The sequence below is a fragment of the Oncorhynchus nerka genome, linkage group LG10 (assembly GCF_034236695.1).
Source record: "Oncorhynchus nerka isolate Pitt River linkage group LG10, Oner_Uvic_2.0, whole genome shotgun sequence".
Lineage (NCBI taxonomy): Eukaryota > Metazoa > Chordata > Actinopteri > Salmoniformes > Salmonidae > Oncorhynchus > Oncorhynchus nerka.
Window position 1 is genome coordinate 38,693,044 of NC_088405.1, and position 18,713 is coordinate 38,711,756.

Below are 18,713 nucleotides of genomic sequence, written 5' to 3' on the forward strand. Positions count from 1 at the left end.
TTAGACGACATACATTTCTTCAGGACACCATGCTTTTATCAGGGCTAAGTGTATGCATAACCTGTCAGCTGAGACTGTGACACATTGTCTTATGTTATATTTGTTCAGGGGGATTTTAGGGTAAGCTTTAGGATGATCCTTAAAGGGAAAGATATATTTTGAATATGTGTGTTTTATTGTTCAAACACTTAAAGAGACACTTCAAAATGTTTCAACTTCATATTCATCATCTCCAGCACCACCCCAACATCAGCATATGTGAAGATGGTTTCTACGTTTTGTAGCAAAAAATATAGAGAGAAAGATAAGTGTTTCCAATGACGTCAGTTGTGTGCATCATGTGATTTTAACCAATCATGAGTAGGCATTGCCTACTAATTGCCTTCTAATTGTCTACTAATTGGTTGATGATGTTGGGGTGGTGCTGGAGATGATGAATATGAATATGAAGTTGAAACATTTTGAAGTTTCCCTTTTAAGTGGTTGAAAAATGAAGCACACTTATTCAAAATGTATCTACCACAACTTCACACCATAGTATGTAGCTTATAGTGCAGTAGTAACAGAGCAATAATAGTAACCCTCTGTGAGAAAGGGACTAATTACATCTTGAATCCAAACAAAAGGGATAATGTCCTTAAACTGAGTGTAATAAGGTCTTGCTGTGTGGGCAAGTGAGGGGTTAATGTGATGAAGTCTAAGGAGATGTAAACGGATATAGCGGAGACGCAATTGAATACATTCTGAAATGTGTAAATGAACCTTGTGCTTCCCAGCGAAATTAACTTCACCTAGCAAGCTTCTTCCAGATACAATTAAACTGTTTAGAAGGATTTTATTCACTTATAACGGCAAAGCTGATTATTTTAGATTGCTTCTTGTTTTAGTGTGTATTTCGGGAATGGGTGTGTGTGTATTGCTGATGTGCGTGCATGCATCTGTCTGTGTGTGCATTTGTACGCACGCGTGTTTGTGCATGTGTGTTTGTTTTCTGTGTGCGTGGCTTCGTATGTACGTGCGCGCGCGTGTGTGTGTGTGTGTGTGGCGCATCATGGCCCCTCACAGCAAGCAAAAAAAATGTTTGTCCTCACGCCAATATCGAGTTTCTGCTCACTCAGAGGAGGCATCAAATATTTTAAGATAATGTGTCTGTGTATCCCCAGCCCACGCATTCTAACACCCAAGCCTAATCCCTCCAATAACCTTTGAGGACAAGGGCTTTGCTGTAATTCACCACCTAAATTCATAAACACGCACTGTGTGCGGAGGCTAAACTTTTGTGCAAATCCCACCTGAAACTGCACTCTGCACAAAACCACAGATAGACGTTTTTACTCAGTACAATGCATTGCAAGGACTGCTCTCTCTCTCTCTCTCTCGCTCTCTCTCGCTCTCTCTCGCTCTCTCTCACTCTCTCTCTAAAGAATTTCTACCAGGATCAAGTGAGGGGAAATTTGAATGACTTCATGGAGTTGCTGCTCTCGTTCAGTTTACTCTCAGAATAAGCTCAAGCTTGGTTTCCACATGTTTTCAATACGTTTGCAAAAGCACACAGAAATACAGGCACAGCTACTGTACTTGCACAACACTAGGTGACTTTAAAAATAGTAAAGATATATTGAGCATCACCACGACTGGGACAGAACGGGTCTATAACAAATGGCTGCACCTTGTATTCTTGTTGCACTCTATCTGAGGGAACACACAGTACCTTGGTTTTGTCATACAGGGCGTGGTTGTCAAGACACATCCCCCTCTCCTTCCTGGCAAACCTCCTCAGATCTCTCTCAAACTGCTGTGGAAGAATATAATCACAATTCATATTTCTTCTTCTCCTTTTTCATTTCATTTATCTCCCTTTTCCGCCACCCTCGGGTTACTTTATTCCCCAACAGCAAGACGTCTGCCATATTAGATCAGTTCCTGGGATTTAGCTATGTATTCATTCATAGCTGCGGGATGATGTTTGGGTTGTGGGGGTGCTGCAATTTTTATAGTCCTACAGACGGCTATATCAGTCCGCTCATGCAGGACTAGAAAAGGAACAGTACACAAATTTTGTGAATTTTTAATGCATTTTTATTATTACTTTTTTTAAATGTAGATTTGTTTTTAATTCAGATTTTTCAGGGGGTAATGCGGCACCCTCAGCACCCCTACTTCCCATTGCTATGTATGTATTTCTCATCATCAATGGGTTTATTTTGGTTATTGACTACTCTGTCGATCGCTATGTGAATTGGATAATTTTTTTCTCCCCAAATTGAATTTTTCCTTATTCAAATGTGTCCTGAGAGCAGCTCTGCCTCGAGAGCAGAAACAAATGTGAATCGTTGCCCTCAGGACAAGATTGAATAAGGAAATCTCCACCAAGCTTGTTTTTGTTATGGTTTTAGTCAATGGAAGGAATGAATATGGAAGTCTTGGCGTCCACATTCATTTGATCCATGCCTACCCTGGAGCCGGTCCAGCCCAGGAGGGCAAAGGCATAGCGGTCAACAGGTGTTGCCACCAGGTCCACCCGTACGGCCCTCCAGCCCCTGCTCTCCCCTGGGTCCTTCTGCAGCCCTCCATCCCCCTCCATCTGTCCCTCCTCCAGTCTCAGGATCAGGAAGCACTTCTCGAAGTGGTCCATGGCCTCGAACCTGCGACTAGGCAGCTTGCTCATGTCAAAGGTGGAGCCCTGGTGCTCACAGTATAGCAGAATGCCCTTGTGAGGAGATAATATTCATAATTGTGGACATAGAGGCACTGTTATATAATAAAATAAATATTGACATTATAAATGTAATATAGGTATTGACATTGTACATTTTATGCTGCTACTGTACTTCAGTGCCTGGTGTATTTTATTATGAATATTGAGTTGTGAATTTGCACATTTCTATATAGCCTCGCAGTAGAAGCATATCATTATGCAAATATCAAAGTAAAAATTGCCTGAAAATCAAGCAAGTTTAATCACAGGGCTGTTAGGTAAGCCAAGTAACATGAAACATCTGGAACCATTGGAAACAGATGTCTAGACCTGCCACCAGTTTATGGTCTGCCACTGAGTTAAATAAGCCAACTGTGAGATCCCAACTAAATAACAACCTTCAAAATCCCGAACAATAGGGGGCCAGTCTGACTCACTGGCACACGGTTCCACTTCATGGAAAATAAAATCACTCCCAAGTAAGACATCCCTTTTAAGCTGAAGGAAAGAAAGTAAGAGAGAGGGAGAGAGAGAGAGAGAGAGAGAGAGAGAGAGAGAGAGAGAGAGAGAGAGAGAGAGAGAGAGAGAGAAGAATTGGGTGAGAGATACTAGAGAAAGAGAGACTGGGAGATATAGAAATAAAGAGGAAGATGGTTGGTGGATGACAACAGAGAATAAAGAGATATATAGAGAGAGATACGGTTGGATAAGAGAAAAGGGAGAGCGGGAGCTGAGTAGATCAGATGAGATGGGGGACAGATAGTGGAGAGTAAGGCAGTAGCAGGAAGAGGATTGATTTCCTCTGGGCTTTGGCCCGGGTGGTTATGTAGCTTCCCCAGTCCAGGAGCGCTAAGGAGATTAACATTACAAATTGTCAATTTAATTCCAGCACCCACAGTAATTGTGGGGATGCTGTGTTCCTCTTGCTGCCCATAAATCTGCCAGGCTCTTCTTAAAACGGCAATCAGCAGTAGAAATAATAGCAAAGCGGCCTCGCCAACCCTTGTTTGGTCAAAAGCTGAGGGATGAGGCTGGATAAATTGAACCACTCTCAAATTCATAGACAGAGCTATGAATTCAAGCATTGACCATCCATGAAATCAAAATGATAGTTGTACCCATGTTTTGAGGCATGTATCCTTGCTTTAGTGTTTTTCTTTGATCACAAACATTAGAGTAATACAAGCTTATATTTTGGGTTCAGACGGGGAAGGACAGTTGAACTAAGCTCATGAGGCATTTATAAGCTATAATCTTTAAGGTTCAATGGGTACATGTTATTGGATGTAGCAACTCCCGATTGCCCCTTTGAAGAGCAACAATGGCAGGAGAAAGTGCAGCTATAACCACTCCTCCTGTCCAACCAAGACACCGAGGTCAATCAAGAGACAAACACTACTGAGCCGGTACTTTCCGAACTTGTTCGACTGCGTCGCCCTGCTTCATCAAAAGGAAACAGCGTTTCCCAGAGGGCATTGGGAGAGGAGATGACGACTGAGTCATTAACTGATGACATTGGAGGGACATTAACATTTTGGTCATTCAGCAGAGGCTCTTATCCAGAGAGACATACAGTGGTGAGTGCATGCATGTTTGTACTGGTCCACTGTGGGAATTGAACCCACAACCCTGGCATTGAAAGCGCCATGCTCTACCAACGGAGCCACACAGGATCCCCAGGGACTGTGCTCAGAGAAGTTGTCCTCGCCCCCTGCCCCTCGTCCCTGACGCCTCTGCTCCCCTTATTAGCTTCGGGCGCCAAATCAGCTTGTTGTCAGAACCAAGAACCAACCATTCACTTCCCACTGGGATAGGAACAGATTACAAATCCTCCAACTCTTTCACATACTGAATAGATGATCGTTCACACTACCAACATCCTCACTACCTACATTCCACATAGATTATGAAGCAAAAGCAGCTGTAATATGACTTAAATATGGGTTAAAAACAATCTCACATCAAAATGTATAGCCTAGGCAATTTCCTGTCACAAGTCGGTTGATGAAGAGAAACATACATCTTTTAAAACGCTTTAATGTAGTCCACTTATTCATACACCGCTAGATATTTCTGTCCCTTTCTGGCTGTACATTTCCTTCCTTTTGAGCTTTGAATCACTAAGGATGCCTTGAGCCAAAGGATTAATGAGTAGGCAACAGTTTTACAGACCATTAAGTGTCTGAACACGGGGGCCCTTCATTTAATGAAGCCTCCGGCCACACATGCACAAATCCACCGTTAAAAAAAGGGGACTTCTTAAAAGTTTCCGTCTCGACAGCGCTGAGGGCTGTTTAGCGCAACGCAGCACTGTAATCATCTCCTACACAGCAGGTAATGTCAGCAAGCATCCCAAAGTAAGCTTATTTCGCCATAACTGTTTACAGAGGGAATTACAGAGGCGGACGTGTTGCAGGGAGTTCATCTTTGAAGGAAGTTAAGCTGTGCCTTTCGGAGAGAGAAAAAACAACAACACAAACGCAATTGTGTGGCTTGTCAAATGTGATCTAAAAGGTCAGCGTTTTTTCTTATTTGATTATTTATTTGGTTTCGTACTTTTCAAGTGTGTGACAAACAGCTGACATGCAGGATGCCACCCTGGCCACATGCCCCACGGGACAAAGCGAGAGGCGGTCACGGCGGCGACAGGACACGGGCTGCTGTGATCTAATGTCATATCCGCTCTGACTCAGAGCGAGAGACTTCAAACCCTCCCTTCAAGCCCCAGATTAGCGTGTGTTAGCAGGCTGTGTTTGAACCATGTTTTCCTTTGATTCAGAGCTTTACCGGAACGGTCCGGTCTGATTGCTGAAATTAAAGTGAATCATTTTTTAAAAGTCAGTATGTGTGTGTTTGTGTGGGGGAGGGATGTGTGTGTGTGTGTGTGTGTGTGTGTGTGTGTGTGTGTGTGTGTGTGTGTGTGTGTGTGTGTGTGTGTGTGTGTGTGTGTGTGCGTGTGTGTGTGTGTGTGTAAGCGTGTGTGTGTGTGTGTGTAAGCGTGTGTGTGTGTGTGTGTGTGTGCGTGCGTGCCTGCTTGTGTGTGTGTGTGTGTGTGTGTGCGTGTGTGTGTGCGTGTGTGTTCATCCAATGTCAGTACAAGTAAAAAAAAAAAAAATCAGCTGCAGTTCTCTTTTAGGCAACACGACATCCATAGCAAATGGAGACATAAGGTTAGGTTTAAGGTTTGGGATAGGGTTAAAACAGATATACAAAAGTTACAATATGATTCACTTTTGTACTGGGATTAAACCCTCAATGCTTGGAGCCATAGCTTGTGGTTTAAGCCCACCCTCAACCTCATCCCCATTGCGCTAGCTTGTTGCGAGCCTACTAGATGGTAACAGGCACTCGTGTTGCCCCTAGTGGACATTTGGAAATTGTCATGGAAATAAAATGCCACGCCAAGCCATAACTTCACCATTCTAAATATAGCGAGACAGCGAATAAACGACAGCCGACTGGGCTGCATCGATTGTGATTTTATTAAACCCAAAAAATGTCCCTGACATTCCAATAACCCCAGTATCATGGTGATCGGTCATAGTCTCTCACTGAATGGGTTATTCAACCAGAAGGCAAATCTACCGTACATACAGGTCCTAACCTCACAGTTTTCAGCTTATGTGACTCAAATCCCATAACATAACTAATTCATGCAGCCCCTGGTCCAATATATCCATAATCATATAATATCATTACATCAGTACTCAATTTAGCCAGTTAGCAACGAGCAAGCAGCAGGCAGGTGGCCTTCCGATACGATTCTGATGTGCCGACAGCAGACTTGCTCACCGGCCTTACTGGTGGGGCGCCTGCTTTTAGATGCAAATCAACTCACCGGAGATGCAAATCTCGTCATAAGCGGCAAACCTTGCTCACCCGCTGGTGGTAGGACATGATAGCCTTCTGTGTTAGGAAGGCGAAAAATAGCAAGCGTGTACTACCATGGCAATTAATCTACAACCACCACCCGGACAGTTAGAGTGGATGATTAGTGTATGGTGGATGAGGCATCGCTCTCTCACGTTCTCTGTTGCTATTACCAGGGCAAATAGCTGCATCTCATCCATCTACTATAGAAAAGTCTGGCTGAGCTTGTACGTGCCCCCAAGTTATACTTTCATAACCAACAGAAAAAATGATGAAGCCCCTTTTAACAAGGACATTTCAAGATAGATGTATTTTTTACCTCCCCCAGGCTAAAGTTGAAAAAATGGCCATGATATTCGGCCTCGGCAAAGACATGTGGCCCCCGGAGGACCAGATCACAGATGACAAGGTTACACGACTTAGAGTCAACCTCTGCTACCTCCACTTAATCACGGTCTCTGGTGTTCCCTTCCCCGTGGACTCGTCACATTCTTCCGTGCAAGGGACCCATTATGGGGAAGTTCCTTCCCACCCTCCCCTCTCTTCTCCTCTCCCAAGGGTGGGAAGAACCAGCAGTAACCATCAGCATGTTTTGTAGACCTTAGACCTGTGTGTGTGTGTGTGTGTGTGCGTGTGTGCGTGCGTGCGTGCATAAGAGGGCACACGTTAGCATAGGAGGTAATTATCAGCAGGATGGCCTTCTGAAGCAAATGAAGGCTGGGGCGGATGGAAGGGGTGGAAGGAGGGAGGGAGATGTATTTTTAAACACAGGCAGCGATGACAAAGAGAGGCCTGCAGCAAGACCCGCAGCCCTGCTCTTCATCAAACACTCCTCTCTTTTTAGCCTCTCCAACGCGACATCCATTGAGGAGGGATGACTGTCTCAGCCCACCCCACCCCCCCCCACTCCCTCGCTGTTTCACTTCTCTCTCTCTCTCTCTCTCTCTCAAACTGTATAAACTAAGGCCAAATTGTAATAATTTTCCTTTACCAAGGCCCTCGATATTGGTGTGAATTCTATTTTATTGCCTCCTTACGTGTCAACTCATATGCACTTGCCTCTGTAATCATCCTCTCCTCCAATCATTTTCTCCCTCTCCACACTGTACAGGTCACGAACCCAATTCGCCTCAGCCCTCTCGTCTTCTCCTCTGCTCTTATTACCCTCAACTCCACACACAGGGGATAGACTTTCGTAATCTTTGTCTATTGTACTTTGTGATCATTATTTTCATCCTTTTTCTGAAAATTCTGTGTCTGAAAAGAATGATTTCACTTATGTTTAAGAGGGTTAGGCACATCATTCTCTGTCGTTGCGGTAGTTTGTGTGCACTAGGATGGTGGGGGGAGGAATCACAATTTCCATACCTTGTGGGAGACAAAACATTTGTTCTTTGTCAGCACTGAGTAAGCTGCTATCAAGGGTTTTAAGCTCTTTTCAACTATTAGTTTGATGTCTTGACATTTCAAGGATGCAAGGAAGTAGAATTGACCTTTATAATAAAACAGACTCTAAGGTAGAGTCAACCTTTACCGTAACTCCACACTCCAACCTTTACTGAAGTGAAACTCGAAACTCCACTCGATGTCTTAAAACCGTTGAGGATGCCATAATCCAAATACCACGGTGCTGTGCTTTTCTTTTTTACTATTGATCTTGGTAAAGAGTAACTAACCACTCTGTAACCTTCTATCTCTGAGGAGACTGATATTTATTTTTTGTACTGTATATCGTGTATAATTGCTAAAATGTTGTTATTACATAGAGATGTTTATGTACGCAATAGTACACCAACTTACCTGGTCTCTAAGTCTGTCGATCACACGAAGCAGTAGCCCCTCTTCTTTTCCCATCTCAGGCATGGTCAACAGGAAGTCCACATCGTGCCCGTACTCCTTCCCCCTGTGGGACAGAAAGTGACTTAAAGACGTCCTCCATCAATTTTTTCTCAATTTTACTGTTGAAAAGCGATATCCAAAGTATAAATACAGTCAAGTACACAAACTAAAGGGTAAATAAATATGTTTTGAGCAAATAGTGTTATTAGGCACAACTGCAAGGGCATTCAAAGAGTTTTTCTGATAGGGATTGCGTCATGTCATCAGCCTCCCCTGTTCGTGATGTCATCAGCCCCCCTCTTCCTTGAGGAAAAATAGAGGAGCAATAGAGAACAAAAAGAGGAACGTTTTGTCTCCCAGTGTCTATTGGAAAGCAGACTGAACCAGGTTCCTATAGGACTTTGCATGTGCTTAACTTTATTCTGTTTATTTTAATCATAAAGACACTCTCTTGTCCTTGACAATGACAAGCATACTTCTAACATGATGCAGCCACCACCATGCTTGAAAATATGAAGAGTGTCAGTGATGTGTTGTATTGGATTTGCTCCAAATATAATGCTTTGTATTCAGGACATAAAGGAAATTTCTTCACCACATTTCTTTGCAGTTTTACTTTAGTGCCTTATTGCAAACAGGATGCATGTTTTGGAAAATTTAATTTTTCGGTAGTCTTCCTTCTTTTCACTGTAATTTATGTTAGTATTGTGGAGTAACTACAATGTTGTTGGTCCATCCTCAGCGATCTCCTATCACAGTCATTAAACTATGTAACTGTTTACATTGGTCTCAGGCAACTGAGTTAAGAAGGACACCTGTATCTTTATACTGCTGACTGGGTGTGAAAGGGATAGTCAATGTCTGCTTTTTTTTTTACCCATCTACCAACACGTACCCTTCTTTGTGAGGCACTGGAAAGCCTTCCTGGTCTTTGTGGTTGAATATGCGTCTGAAATTCAATGCTCGACTGAGGGACCTTACAGATAATTGTATGTACAGACATGAAGTAGTCATTCCAAAATAAAATCAAAATATATTTGTCACGTGTGAAATGCTTACTTACAAGCCCTTAACCAACAATGCAGTTTTAAGAAACATTCCTAAAAAAAGGAAGAAATAAAAGTAACAAATTATTAAAGAGCAGCAGTAAAATAACAATAGTGAGGCTATATACAGGGGGTACCGGTACAGAGTCAATGTATGTGGGTACCGGTTAGTCAAGGTAATTGAGGTAATAAACTTCAGGACCCTGTCTTTCAAAGATAATTCATAGAAATCCAAATAACTTCACAGATCTTCATTGTAAAGGGTTTAAACTCTGTTTCCCATGCTTGTTCAATGAACCATAAACAATTAATGAACATGCACCTGTGGAGGTCACAGAACATGCACCAATGAACATGCACCAATTAAGGTCACAGTTATGAAAACTTAGGACACTAAAGAGGCCTTTCTACTGACTGAAAAACACCAAAAGAAAGATGCCCAGGGTCCCTGCTCATCTGCGTGAACGTGCCTTCGGCATGCTGCAAGGAGGCATGAGGACTGCAGATGTGGCCAGGGCAATAAATTGCAATGTCTGCACTGTGAAACGTCTAAGACAGCTCTACAGGGAGACTGGATGGACAGCTGATAATCCTTGCAGTGGCAGATCACGTGTAACAACAACTGCACAGGGTCGGTACATCCGAACATCACACCTGCGGGACAGGTACAGGATGGCAACAAGAATTACACTAGGAACGGACAATCCCTCCATCAGTGCTCAGACTGTACCCAATAGCCTGAGAGAGGCTGGACTGAGGGCCTGTAGGCCTGTTGTAAGGCTGGTCCCTCACCTGCAAGACAGGAATGTCAGTGTTCTGCCATGGCCAGCGACGAGCCTGGATCTCAATCCCATTGAGCACATCTGGGACCTGTTGGATCGGAGGGTGAGGGCTAGGGCCATTCCCCCCAGAAATGTCCGGGAAATTGCAGGTGCCTTGGTGGAAGAGTGGGGTAACATCTCACAGCAAGAACTAGTAAATCTACTCTCATGCATGTTTCAGTGTTACTTGCCACAAAGTGAGCATAGAAGTAATTTAGCTCGTCTGGTAGGCTCGTGTCACTGGGCAGCTCTCGGCTGTGTTTCCCTTTGTTGTCTGTAAAAGTTTGCAAACCCTGCCACATCCGACAAGCATCAGAGCCGGTGTAGTATGATTTGATCTTTGTCCTGAGTTGACGCTTTGCCTGTTTGATGGTTCATCGGAGGGAATAGCGGATTTCTTATAAGCTTCCGGGTTAGAGTCCCGCTCCTTGAAAGCGGCAGCTCTACCCTTTAGCTCAGTGCGGATGTTGCCTGTAATCCATTTCTGGGTATGTACGTTCAGTCACTGTGGGGACGACATCATCGATGCACTGATTAAGCCAGTGACTGATGTGCTGTACTCCTCAATGCCATCGGAAGAATCCTGTAACATATTCCAGTCTGTGCTAGCAAAACAGTCCTGTAGCTTAGCATCTGCTTCATCTGACCACTTTTTTTACTGACTGAGTCACTGGTATTCCCTGCATAAATGTTTGCTTGTAAGCAGGAATCAGGAGGAAATAATTATGGTCAGATTTGTCAAATGGAGGGTGAGGGTGAGCTTTGTATGCGTCTCTGTGTGTGGAGTAAAGGTGGTCTAGAGTTGTTTTCCTTCTGGTTGCATATTTAACATGCTGGTAGAAATTAGGTCAAATGGATTTCAGCCACTAGGAGCACCGCCTCTTGATGAACATTTTCCTGTCTGCTTATAGCTGTATACAGCTCATTGAGTGTGGTCTTAGTGTCAGCATACATTTGTGGTGGTAAATAGACAGCTATGAAGAATATGGATGAAAGCTCTCTTGGTAGATTGTGTGGTCTACAGTTTATCATGAGATACTCTACCTCAGGCGAGTAAAACCTTGAGACTTCCTTAGATATCGTGCACCAGCTGTTGTTTACAAATATACATAGACCGTCACCCCTTGTCTTACCAAAGACTGCTGTTCTATCCTGCCGGTACAATGTATAACCCGTCATTCTGCCACGACTCAGTGAAACATCAAGATAGAACGACCGAAGGGGGAGGAGTTGCAATCTACTAAGTTCTAAGTTCTATCATACTTTCCAGGTCTATACAGTTCCCGCTCAGCCCAGTCAAAACTGTTCGCTGCTCTGGCCCCCCAATGGTGGAACAAACTCCCTCACGACGCCAGGACAGCGGAGTCAATCACCACCTTCCGGAGACACCTGAAACCCCACCTCTTTAAGGAATACCTAGGATAGGATAAAGTAATCCCTCTCACCTCCCCCTTAAAAGACCTAGATGCACTATTGTAAAGTGGCTGTTCCACTGGATGTCATAAGGTGAATGCACCAATTTGTAAGTCGCTCTGGATAAGAGCGTCTGCTAAATGACTTAAATGTAAATGTAAATGTAAACATAAGATATTACAATTTTCAATGTCCCGTGCTTTTAGGTCATCCATTTTATTATCCAGCGATTGTACGTTGGCCAATAGTACCGATGGCAAAGGCAGATTAGCCACTCGTCGCCCGATCCTCACAAGGCACTCCAATCTCCTTCCGTGAAATCTCTGTCACTTTCTCCTGCGAATGACGGGGATGAGGGCCTGTTTGGGTGTCTGGAGTAAATCCCTCTCTTCTGACTCATTAAAGAAAAATTCTTCATCCAATTCAAAGTGAGTAATCATTCATAAGAGTCGGTAGCAGCAACATTATGTACAAAATAAGTTACAAAAAATGTGAAAAAAACAATCAAAATAACACAGTTGGTTAAGAGCCCATAAAACGTCAGCCATCCTCTCTGGCGCCATTTTACAAATCATGTTAAACAATATTATTGCACACAGAGTGAGTCCATGCAACTTATTATGTACTCCTGCCAAAAGAAAGGGGTTGAATACTGACACAAAACATTTCTGCTTTCATTTTTAATGAATAAACATTTCAAAAATCATGGTTCTACTTTGACATTATGGGGTATTGTGCGTAGGCCAGTGACAAAACATCTCAGTTTAATCCATTCTAAATTCAGGCTGTAATAGAACAAAATGTGGAAAGGTCAAGGGGTGTGAATACTTTCTGAAAGCACTATATGTCATGACATACCGGTAAATCTGTTGTTAAATTAGATGAAAAGGAGACTAGAGTGCCACTTTAAGACTATTGTCACCAGTCAGCGAAACAGGAAATAATTCAAGGAGACGATCTTTAGTAACACTGGATACCCGTTACATGGCAGCCTGACCATTGGGAGCAGGGAGCCTTTCAACAAGCTCTCACAGTCTCACAGCAGAATTAGACGTTCATCCATGTTACTCAAAATGTAGAAGTTTCTCCCAAATTTCAAATTTTGTAGTGTTTAAGGTTACGTTTCGGCATTTACAAATTAAAATTAAGGTTAGGGTTAAGTTTAGGCATTAACTCTGAATTTCTATTGTTAGGAATGAACTTTTAATGATTAAGGTAAGGGTTAAGGTTTAGGGTAGGCTTAAATCAAAAACGTAAAAAACGACATTCTATTGCTGGATTCAAACATGCAACCTCTCAAACCAGGGGCAGGTGCTTTTGACCATCTACCCTAGCTAAACCGAAACCTACTTGAAGGTAACAGCTCTCACTGTTGCCCCTAGTGGTCGGTTTCTACGTCATCCTTAGACATGGACAGACGTCAAATACTGACTTGTATCATGGGTGACCTGCCTTGCCTATTAATTGGCTTTGACTTTTTTTATTTTATTCAAACAAGCAATTTATGCTGTGTAATGAAGTTCAAAAGCACTCTTTTTGTTGCCTCGGTTGTCAGCAAAGCCTTCACTTTTATGAGAATCATCATTTTCGACTTGTAATAAAGAGCACTCGTACTGAGCATGGCTGCCTCTCAACGTCAGCAGAAATGTGTGCAGTGAACAGATAGACAGACATAAGTGAATATCATATTTTTTTTATTGTAAGGCTATTTAATAGATTCATGGGTATACGTGTCGTGCTTATCTGACATGTACCGAGGCTTTGAGACGTATCTACCACAGATGTGCCCTTGAATGCCAGATAAACTGAGTGAAATATGTCAATTCCTATTAGGGCAACCTCAGCAAACTTTTTCTGGACCACAAGGCCTGAAGACCTGATTCAACCAACCAATCAGAGAAGAGATCTGTAGGCCTCTATTCTTCTGCTAGGATTTGATTTGAATTGGAACCATCTTCCCTGAGGGGATGATCTACGGAGCATATCCAAATCATGAACATTTCCAAATCAAGGGAACCCAACTGCTCGACTAGATTCTCAGGCTCAGATGACATCAACAGTGTGGCTTTTCCACTAGACATGGGAGGAGCAAAGAGTACACTGCGCTGTATCAGCACCATGGTCAGAGCTCGCAACAGAGTGTGTGTTTGTGTGTAGAAAGCCACTGGGCGCTTAGGTTTGACTCCTTTCCATAAAAAGCGGGGGGGGGGGGGGGGGGGACGCTGCTCATCTGTGGTAGGCTACGTGAATAACGTGCAAGGCTACGTGAAATACGAGATACACTTGCTAGGCTACATGAAATACGAGATACACTTCCGCATGTAATTTTTGATTTATACGATTTATAAGGACGGGGTCAAGTTTACGGTTGAAGCTGCTTCACTCAACTCTGCTTTGTCCAACCACTAGTAGTTTACATAGCTTCTTAGCTAGCTGTAAAAGGAATTAGTGTTATTAGCCTATTTAGCGCTAACCAGTTTATCTGCCAGTGCCACAATGGATATCACAAATAAAACCACCCATCCACACGCAATACCCCATAATGACAAAGTGAAAAAATGTTTTTAGAAATGTTTGCACATTTATTGAAAATTAAATATAGAAATATCTATTTTACATAAATATTCACACCCCTGAGTTAGTACCTTTGGCAGCGATTACAGCTGTCTTCACGGGTAAATCTGTAAGAGCTTTTCACACCTGGATTGTGTAACGTTTGCCCATTATTCTTTTCAAAATTATATCTTGTGGCCTATATCCATTGCCAAATAGGCTTTGCTTTACTGTGTAGGGTGCTGTCCATTGTGCTGATACAGTGCAACGGAGAAGGGTTACAGATTTCACGCCAGCGCTCAAGGTCTCCGAGTCTCTGCATTTGAACATTATGTTTATTGTGGTAAAGCGTGATATAAGCAGAATTCAATATAATTCCAATGCAAGCACCCCCCAAAATTGTGACCCCCTCACCGATTTCAACTGCCCCTTTAGTCACTTTATCCTGGCGCCGGGTCTGGTTGGCCCTTAAAAGGTTATAGCGAAGGTTATACTCCTGATTGTGATGCCATAGGTATCGTACAGAGGAGCAGCATGCCCCCTCAGAACCTGGGCTTAGGTGGCTCTATGTAACCCTGTTGGTGTCAGCCCAGGGCCCTGAGGCAAACCACATGTTTATTTCAGTTCCTGATCAACAGGTGCCCAAAATCATGCAGTCATAAGTGCCCATCTCACAGTTAACAACAAGGCTGGACGAGAACAAAATGGCCCCTGTGTCTTAAAGCTTTGGCCGCGGCAAGGAACCTAGTTTGATCTTGTGCGCTGCCGCCACCTCCGCCATCTGAATTTTCAGAGCGACAAATCAGCAGGGCAACAAAGGGAGAAAAAGGAGAGGAAAAACAGAGGGAGAAGTCTGCAGCAAAAGGTCATTGTTTCTAATTCAGTGGGCGAGGAATTAGACAACAGCCATTTAGAGCTCAACAGGGCATGCTAATTCATGCGAATGCTTCTCTAGCTCAGCTGTAGCACAGAGGGGAAGTATACCTTGCCGACACAGTTTCTTGCTCACATGTTTAGTCTGACTGGAGAAAAAGTTGCAACGGTCATCAAAATTGTTACAAGGTTTGAAAAACAATTGTAAAACGTGCAACAGCTGGAAAATGGATGAAGATACTCCAAACTCTTATAATTTTTTATAATCAATCAGATATTGACTGAATTACAACACATTTAAAAAATCAGGGATTTTGGTGGGAATCCAGGTGTTCATTGTGTTGTCAAATTGCACTTTATTTTCATAGAATGCACTCATATACATTTTCTTATTGTGTAAGGTATTTAATAAATATGTTTTGTGTTAAAATAAAGAAAAGTATGTGCTGAATTGGCATAAATACACCGGGTGTATTTGCATATACAAATATATTAATGTTAAAGGGATGTAGCAGGTGCAACCACCAAACACTTGCTCGGTCTACCCTTCCCGGACTCACCTGTGCTGTCTAGACTGCCTCATTAATTGTTGTCGCGTTCTCTTGCATAATTAAAAAAGTGTATCAATATCAGGGTACCCTTCAATAAAAAGTCTACATGCTTGGTTCTAGATTACATCCATCTAAACGTTATGCCCACAAGATCAGACGTAACGTCAACATAGAGAGCAATAGTAATGGCGTATTTTTGTAGTCACTAACTCTGCCATGGATCGTTGGACAAAGCCTATGGAAAAATGAATGGAGTTCATCGGAGTTTAAAGCCAAAAATCAGGTCTGTGGTAAACACAGGCATAGATTAAGCGTTTTGTTCTATGAGATAATCTTCGTCAGCTAACATTACCGTTTTGTGAATTTTAAAGCATTCATGTAATAAAAAAAAGCACGTAAGGCACATAATAGCCTTGATAATTCATAAAGGTCATGTTAACTGACTGATATTATCTCATAGAACAAAACAAGATCTCCTAAACCTGTTTTAACATCAGGCCTTATTTTCGGTGGTTATCCCAAAACTCTATCCCCATTCGTTTTCCCCATAGGAATGGTTGAACCAACCAGAGGTCAATTATTTCAGTTTTTTTAGGACTACAAGATGGCGAGTTGTATGATTTGAGTGTTCATTTTCGGAAGTTGCTTTCATTTCAGTGCATCTAATTAGTAAACATTTGAACTGTGTTAAATTAATACTTTTTTCAATTCCACAAAACAATCTCTCTTCTCTTTCTGTAAGTGTCGAGAGGATGCGTTAAGTCCCTGTGACAATGTTGCGTTAGGAGGTGAAGGAGTCAGGCGCTGGAAAGCAGAGATGTCTGAGATGCGTGTTTTTAATAGGCAAGTCCACCAAACACAAGTATGGCACAATCCGAAAGTCAAACGCCCTCGACAACAGAGACACCTGTTACTCTCACGCAAGGAGGAACAAACAAAGCTCCTAAATAACACACTCTTATTCAATGCGTGAAACAAAAAATAGGGCACAACCTTACCGAGCTACATCACAAAATAAAAAAACAATCCCGCACAAACCTAGGCAGGGAACAGGGTAAATATATACACACAGAAATTAAGGCAAATGAAATCAGGTGTGAAAGAACCAAAGACAAAACAAACAGAAAAGGAAAAAAGGATCGGTGATGGCTAGTAGGCCGGCGAAGCTGAGCGCCGCCCGAACAGGGAGAGGTAGGAACTACCTTCGGTGGAAGTCTTGACAGTCCCCTTGATAAAGCTTTAGCTTATAAATACAACGGAAAGCCAATGTATTCCATTGAGCCCATTTCAGCTATTACCGGGGTGTGTTTGACAGGTCATTACAAACATTTCCGTGGTCGTAAGGTTAGCGTGGAAAAATGACAGGCAGAAGCAAGAGTATAAAAGAGTTGCAGGAGTAAAATAAAAGAAATCAATCCAGCAAGATTTAAGTGACGAATGGATTTTGCACCCCTGAAGAAAAGGAAATAGATTGCTGAAAAAGACAGATCCTCAGGTGGGCGGGGCATTCACGTTGTTAGATAAAGTCACAGCTTTATTGTGAGAGATTGGTTCAGGGCGTGATATGCTTTGAAATCGCTATGGCCACTTTGACACAGGCATACATAATCACTGCCAATCTCTTGCGCAAGCCGATTGAAAAACACTTCCCTCTAACGATTTACCAATATTATGACTTACGACTGAGTATAAATATCATTATGTGCCAAATTGAAAAGTTAAAGTAAGTTAAAGTGAAACGCCATGGACTGAGGCCTATTTTTCTGAGTTCCACATTCTGATTCAATGAGAGACAGAAGCTGCAACGTGAGAAAGATAGCTAGGATTTGTAGCCTTTTTGGAAACACACAGCAAATTACTATTTGCTGATTGGGCACTACTTCATTCAACGTCCTTAATTAGCAACGCAAAGATGCCACAACACAATTCTGCCTAATACTAAGGCAGTGTGGTTAAGTGAATCTCTGAGCTAGCCTCTGCTGTGCTAGCAAAATGTACTCGACTGCACCACGTAAGTGTGTGTCATGAATAGCAAAACTGGAGGGGGAAAATCATCAGCATAAATTCAGTTTACCTCCAATCAAGTCTCAAACACCAAGGGGTTTATCTAAGTGTGTGCTCCAGGAGCTAATTTAGGATGAGAGCTCCGATACCAAGGAGAAGCAGCTTTTACAGTCCAGTCAGCTCATAATGGCATCAGTTTAGAGGCTTTCTTTCGTCTACAGTAGGCAGATACTTCCTATGAATAAACCTCAGTCAGCGGAAAAAGAGATGACAGCATGTCAGAGTCTTTCTCTCCCAGCAAAGAGATTTTTTATGGTATGCCTTGACAACACTATATTCTTACTTAGCTTTAAGCATCCACTCCAACCCAACGGTATGGCTCTAAAAGTGCCCTTCGATGACTTCTTGGAAAGAAAGACGGATGGCCTTTTTAAAGGCTGTACTTAGAAACCCTGGCTGTGTTCCAGTTCTGCGACCTAAACAACAACAGTTGCTGAGATACCTTCATCTACTACAGTAAGCTTGTATACCTGATGTGTAGTTACAGACAGTTTATGACGCTATTGAGTAAGGAAAAAGTGTAAAGAACATGTCAAATATACATGGATATTTACAAGTAGATGACGAGGGTGACCATATGAAAGAATTGAGTTGTCAGATGTGTTGCTGTGCTTAAAAACACATTTTAAGTTAGCTATAGTACGGCAGCTAGAAATACCTGTCAAGAGAATCAACCGCTGTGTTTTCCTGATTAATTTAATGTGGTGTCTTTAACAGCTCCGATCTCCTATTTCCCTGAGCATTTTGGGGAACAGTTGCTTTGTTGGCTAAGATGACACACCTGAACATACTGTAGTAGGCAAGTCCACATACTGTTACTAAGTGATACGTACAATTGCATCTAACAATATGTTGTTTTCCAAACTTCCTAACAAAATTGTCAATAAGTGATGACTTATCATCAAAAACGTTCTTAACATGCCAGAGAGAACTCTATAAACACTATAAGTAATTCAAATAATCCCTATACGACTCCACAAATCAG

At 42.5% G+C, this 18,713-nt stretch overlaps 1 protein-coding gene across 2 annotated transcripts in view; it reads right to left on the reverse strand.

The window, feature by feature from the left end:
* dntt (deoxynucleotidyltransferase, terminal) overlaps nucleotides 1-18,713 on the reverse strand; it is a 158,367-nt gene that overhangs the window by 27,260 nt on the left and 112,394 nt on the right. The window contains exons 8-10 of one of the 2 annotated variants that reach the window (XM_029669767.2): nucleotides 8,369-8,471; nucleotides 2,456-2,710; nucleotides 1,712-1,792 (exon numbers count right to left, since the gene is read on the reverse strand). In XM_029669767.2, coding sequence (XP_029525627.1) covers nucleotides 1,712-1,792; nucleotides 2,456-2,710; nucleotides 8,369-8,471 — 439 coding nt within the window. Of the gene's footprint in view, nucleotides 1-1,711; nucleotides 1,796-2,455; nucleotides 2,711-8,368; nucleotides 8,472-18,713 lie in introns of both variants that reach the window. The other variant, XM_029669766.2, reaches the window with a different exon arrangement.